This window comes from Scomber japonicus, chromosome 18 (assembly GCF_027409825.1).
Source record: "Scomber japonicus isolate fScoJap1 chromosome 18, fScoJap1.pri, whole genome shotgun sequence".
Lineage (NCBI taxonomy): Eukaryota > Metazoa > Chordata > Actinopteri > Scombriformes > Scombridae > Scomber > Scomber japonicus.
This window is the reverse complement of record NC_070595.1, coordinates 8,742,184-8,748,603: the sequence shown is the minus strand read 5'-3', so window position 1 is coordinate 8,748,603 and position 6,420 is coordinate 8,742,184. Positions and strand designations below refer to the sequence as shown.

The 6,420-nt window shown below is 43.9% G+C and overlaps 1 protein-coding gene across 1 annotated transcript; it reads right to left on the bottom strand.

Annotated features, from left to right (window-relative positions):
• Nucleotides 1-227: 227 nt before the first annotated feature.
• Nucleotides 228-2,000, bottom strand: junbb (JunB proto-oncogene, AP-1 transcription factor subunit b). Its single transcript, XM_053337799.1, has one exon. The coding sequence runs from the start codon at nt 1,679-1,681 to the stop codon at nt 695-697; it is 987 nt and encodes a 328-aa protein (XP_053193774.1). The 5' UTR covers nt 1,682-2,000; the 3' UTR covers nt 228-694.
• Nucleotides 2,001-6,420: the final 4,420 nt, after the last annotated feature.

Sequence of the window (6,420 nt, the reverse complement as noted above, 5' to 3'; positions counted from 1 at the left end):
TGCGTAAAAACAGTGAAACCAGGATGTGTTCGCATGGCTCCTCACTGGGCTTTATTTTAAATGTTATGATTACAATAAGGTAGGAAAGAAACCTTGTGTGTGCTCCTCCCCACTCTTTCCTACTGTTTATGTGTGTTTTATGCTTTCGATTGTGATATATGAGATAATAATATGAGATATATGATATATTGTAAACAAAACACTCGAGATCACCATGTCAACTTCATTTTTTAAGACACTTTACTTAAATACACATCACAAATAAAAAAGACATTGTAAACATTGGACATCATTAGTTAGTCTGGATCAACCAGACGAACAAAATAATTTACACAATGAATAAATGACAATATAATTGTTTGCAAAAGTTCAAAGAAATACAATTATCATTCCCATTTTCTACCATTAGTAAACCAGACTTTTGGGCCTGTGCCCTCTGTGTTTCTGTGTCTGCTCAGTCTGGATGCTGCCCTGGTTTATAGGGTTGAATGGTCCTTTGAGCGGTGTCCAGCATCCGGAAGTACCATTTCAATCAGTCTTTTCACCCTAAATAGCCTAAAGAGTTGTGTACACATAGCCCTTGGCTCTGTGCTGCTGTCAGTGCTGTCAACGCATCAGCCGGCATCCCAGTGCTGCGCATGCAGAACATGGCTCCAGTGTTATTACTTTTCAGTCAGTTAATAGTCTCTCTTGTTTAAAAGGCCTCCATCTTGCTTGTAAGCATCAGCTGACAGCCGCTGCTCACATGTGTCAGGACTTTCTGTTTGAGCTGGGCCACTTGGTCCCGGAGCACCGATGCTGTGTTGGAGAGCCCCGCGTTGTCGTTCTTCAAGACTTTAACCTTCTCCTCCAGCCGGGCGATGCGCTCCAGCTTGCGCTTTCGGCATTTGGTCGCCGCTAGCCGGTTTCTCAGCCTCTTGCGCTCCGCCTTGATCCTCTCCTGGTTCTCCAAGTTAATCGGGGACATTGGAGGCGAGCCGTCGCTACTGAGGAGGTCAGGCACGGTCTGAGGTTCCTCTTTCAGAGCGACGAGCCGCTGCGGATGGAGCCCGGTGCCGGGGTGAGAGTGCTGGAACGGGTGCGTGCCGTGCGCGGAGGTCTGCGGGTGGCTCTGCTGGTGTGGAGGCAGGTAGCTGATAGTGGCTGACGGGTAGCTGGAAGCGGAAGAGAGACTAGTGTTCGGGCAGTAGGCGTTCAGCGTCGTGTAGATTGGAGGCTCGGGCTGCAAGGCGGAGCCGAAGACGCTAGAGGCCGCCGGCGAACACGTCGTAACTCCACCGGCTCCGATGGACACGTTAGGGGGGGGCATCTGGTTCATCTTGTGCAGCTCATCCAGGGCTTTCACGAACCCTTCAGCGAACCCCTCCTGCTCATCAGTGATGCCCCGGTTGAAGAAGTACTGTCCCGGGGTGGGAGTGGTGATGACACCGTTACTGTTTTGGATGATGAGCCTCTCGAGCTCAGGTGATGCGAGCTTCAGGGACCCCACGTCTTGCTGTCCCCCTTGGTATAGGTCTGTCTCGGCTCTCAGCTGGGATTTCGGGTGACGATAAGGCTCTGTCAAGTTCAAATTCATATTCTGCTTTAGCAGTTTGTAGTCGTGCATTGCTGCATCTGAGTGGCCGTAAGCCGACAGAAAAGAGTCGTCATGATAAAAAGGCTGTTCCATCTTTGTAGACATAAAGTCGTAGAAAAAGTAAGCTTACCAGCTGCTTATAGAAACACAGTCTCTGGATAATCAACAAATGTCAGAGTCAGCACAGCGCGTGCATCAATTCAGGCACTCGCCGTCTCTTTCAACAGTGTCCCAACAAGACCAAAAACTGTAAAAATCACTCCCTAAAAATCAAGAGTGAAAGTCCAAGGTCCAACAAAAGCTGTGTTTCACTCAGTGTCAGCAGGTAAAAGTCTTGTCCAGTGTCCGATTGCTGTTTTCTTCGCAATCCTGTGACGGTAAAGTTATATGTCGCAATTCCTATAAGATGTTGTCTTGGGTGCTTGTTGAGGTGTGTTCAGGCGGGCCAATACGTGCCTTCTTTATATAGGGATAGACTCACGCTTGCTGCCAAGGTAGAGGGGCGCTGTGATTGGTCAGCCAGCCCGTTGTACACGCCCCTTCAGTGCACGTCAAGTGACGCTAATGCCGGGAAGAGGCGACTGTAAACAAGCCTGTAGGCAAGACAGCAGCGAGGAGGGATCGCAGCGGAGACCGGTGTCAGAAATAGATGAGCCCACTTTATTTCTGCTGCCGTTTGCGCCTTTATAGGTTGAATAATGTGATTGTTGGATAAGCGAGGAGGTGAGATTACTCTGTAGGGTTAGATTAGGGCTCTTAATTCATTCATGTGTTGTAACAGTGAAATAAACGCGACTCTGGATTTGAAGCAGTTTAACTGAATGTAAACATGATTACATTAATACATCAGCATGTGTCTCCGTTCATATTGAGTGTCATGTTAAGTTCATTACATATGAATGAAGCATTTAAACTAAAATGCTGAACTGCTTTGGTTGTTTATTGTGATCCATCCTGTGGAGGAAGTCCTGAGGCCTTATATGGTCATGATGACGTACAAGTTCCTTTCCGGGACAACCGGGAAACCACGCCCCCTCCGGGCTTCATTCCAGCAGCATTCCTGCTCCTGTATAAACCCCATCCATGTGGTAGTGACCTAGACACTTTCTGTCTCAGCAGGGAGGAAAAGTGAGCTCAGACATCTCAGACACTTCCATCTGTGTTCACTGATCAGGACGGGTCTGCGTTAGATGGTCTTCTTTACCTTCAAAGTCATCTTTTTTTCTGTTTTTGTCACTGACAGATGACAAAAATTGTATTATTATAGTTATTGGGTTTAAAATATGATCAAATGAAGCATAGCCTTGGTGTTTAATGAGTCCTTACAACAGTCTCGTGACACACACCACTGAAGCAGTCAAAGAACAGAGTGTCCTGACAGGTTTGCGAGGTAACGCTGATGTTTGACATGTTGCCTAAAGTAACGCCGCCTGCTTTGATCATAAATGGGAGACTGTTCAACATGGACCAAGCCCAGTCAATTAACTCAAGCAGAACGACTGATGTTCAGTAATTTATCCTTTTGATCTATATGGCCTGTTTCACTAGAAGTACATTTGGTTTTGTGGTTCGCTGTCTCAGAGTTCAGTGTGCAGAGAAAGGAAATGGGATTTCTCTACCGTGCACCTGTTTTAGTTGTTGAGAAGGGAACCTTTGTCTCCTGTTTGTAATTCTTCCAGCGCCCACACAAACACAGATAAAATGCCTCCACACATATATCCCATATCCCTGCACAGACAAAACAAGGCAGGTAGGATGCTTTGCTCCGGCAAGCGCTAAAATCCCCTGGCTGCACCTGAAGGATGAATCCCAGATCTTGTTCAACAGTTAGTTATTCAAGGAAACACATGAATATAATATCAGATATTTACATATGTCCAATGGAGAGAAGACCAGTAAAGATGATATATATATATAACTGTACAATAAAATATAGAAATTCACCATCAGATTATCTGTATTACATCTAACATGTTCTGAATACTGTATGTTGTTATTAATGGATTGTGGTATTTAAAACCATTTGAAACCATATAAATGAATATGTTTTACAATATTTTTTTAATTTATATAACTGAATTGTTATTGCTTAGGTTGCTTTGGTCAAATTTGCTTTCATACCACTTCTGTCAGTGGTGGAAGTTTAACATTTCAACCATTACAATCATGTATGTGTTTCAACCTTTACTTAATATTACATCACTTTTACAAATAGTCTATTTCAAGCACTGATCCATCACTTTTAGCTGACTATTTCAGTTTCACTGCTCACTTGCTAGTTCTCACGTACTCTCACTTGCAACATGTGGTGACAAACTGATGGGTACAAAACTAAATTTAGGAAGATATGCATCACACCAATTTGTAATCCTATTTTGCTGTTTATTTCCCTCTTTAACCCTAATGTACAGATATGTTTCTTAATCAAATCACAATCTCTATTACCTTCTGAGTACAACAGAATAAACACTGGTCTCGCTTCTCTACATTAGAGCAAAAATAACCAAACAGCAAACAGCCAAATAAAACAACAAGATTGCCATATGTTGTATATCTTTGTTTATGTAACCTTTGGCATTCTAATCCATCAAATGTCAACCTGTACGGGAGAGAGAGAGGGGGGGGATGGATCCAGCTTTCAACAAGTTTTCCCTTTGGCAGTGTACAGTCACAGCCACCCTGTAACAACACGTACATGTTGTAAAAAGCACATACGGAGATATTTGCTCAGACAGACCCTGTTATCATGTTTAGGCCTAAAGGGAACAGGACATAGATTACTCAACTTGTTTTAAAACTGTCACAGAAAAGGAGCACAGAACATCCTGACGTGACATGGAAAGTTGGCTGAAATCTAACTTTATTACTTTTAGGGTCTCCATTCCTGATAATAATTACCTCATCGCAGGTAATTCTCTGGTATTCGGAGCAACTATTTTAATTCTATGCCTTTTTGTCAGTATCCATGGGAATATGGATAAACAGGGGAAAACAACAGTTCCTGGCAGTGTTGTGCCTCCACTTTGCCACCTCCCTTATAAATTCTATTCTCTGTGCAGCTGCCTGTGTCTACTGCAGCTCTGCTCTGCTCTGCTCCGCTTGGGTTTAGGTTTTATTCAGCGTTGCGGTAGAGGGTAGAGGTTGACCACAGTCTCAGTGACATTCTGGCAAAGCACAACAGGGTCCAGAGTGGTGAGTGTTTACGGGAACACTCGTGAGGTGGCACAGTGCCATTCTGCCAAATGTTAGTCAAAACACTCTGGTTACCCAACCAGCGAGAGAGACAAATGTGTAAAAGCTGATTAAAGATTAATATGTGATATTGGGTTTTTTTGTGTGTCCAGAATAATCTCTATTAATCACCCCATCAGATTTTAACTGTATTTCTGGGAATTCACCTCTAAACAATGACATTTGGGGATTAGTTGAGCACTTCAGTTATCAAGTTTAGGCTATTGTTAAAAAAATATCTGTCTGACATCTTAGTCACATCTTGATTAGTCACATCTCTGTTTAGTCTGTTTAGATTTAGAGTGGTTCAGTCTACTCAAGTACAGAAATTCCTTCCTCAAAGTTCTGCTTTCTTTCTGCAAAAATGGTTATTCCTCTCGGGATTTTGTGTTGATGTTTTTTTGGGTTGCTTTTTGTTTTTTTGTAAATGCATATTTTTTTGGGCAGAGTTTCAAAATGGTCCGGGGCAGGACAAGCTGCTTGGCAACAGACTCAGTTTTTAACAGCCAGGATCACATGGACCAGTGCCAAAACCAACTGAGTGTTACCTGCTCTAGTTTCTGGGTGAGTTTGGGAAAGGCAAGGCCGGAGGGTGGAAGGAAGCTGTTTACCGTAAGATTAAGAAGTGTGTGTGTGTGTGTGCGTGTGTGTGGTTGTGTGTGTGCATGTGTGTGTGTGTGTGAACAAGCACGTATATCACTCAGGGTGGAGTATTCTAGAGTGTAGAATTTTTTTTGTGACCACATTGTGAACATCTGCATGAAGGGAGGTGATAACAAAGATAAATACTTATTCAGTGGAAATGTTCAGTCATTCTCCCCCACATCTGTTTAGTTGTCTTTAAAGGGACTTTTATCTGACCCTCATAATAAATCATGTAGGATGAGCGTTTGTGGTTTTATTCCTAAAACAAAATAGTATGTGAGAGAGAATGTGTTGTATATTTTTTTACAACTTCATTGCACAACCAAAAGGATTGAAGCACATCTTTTCCTTCCTCACTCTCACAATATCATACATTCCTACGCAGAGGAAAATCCCCTTAATTTCTTCACCCTATGGATTCTGTCTTTTAACAAAGCAGGCTTTCACAATAAGGTGCTTATGGTGGGGATTGAGCTATCCTCACCTCCTCCTCTCAAACCGTCCCATTGTGCCTCACCACCTCTGCACAACTCTCCTTTTGTCAGAGCTGGGCAGCAGCCCACTTGTCATCTGCTTCTTCACAACGCAGGGCCCTTTCGGTTGGTGAGACGGCTCCATCTCTGTGACTCAGAGCAGCTAGGGCAGCCGGGGCCAATCAGAGGTCAAAGCCCCCAGCTCCCTCCTCACTTCAGAGTCTTTCCCCTGACCTTCACAACTCCTCCAAACACCCACTCAGCAGAAAAGAGAAGGGGTTAGAGCAGGGAGAGAGAGGGTGGGCAACGGGACAGAGAAAGACAGGCTCAGTCAGATGAGGTTTGTTTGTGAAGTGCCCTCTTGACAGAGTGGCTGACTCCTTCATTTGGACATAATGGGGCCTCTCATCCATAGCGTTGCTGTTCTCCTTTGTGACTGTGGTCACTTTATTGCCAGGTCTATTAATAGAGTGATCCATCATCATTTACATCATC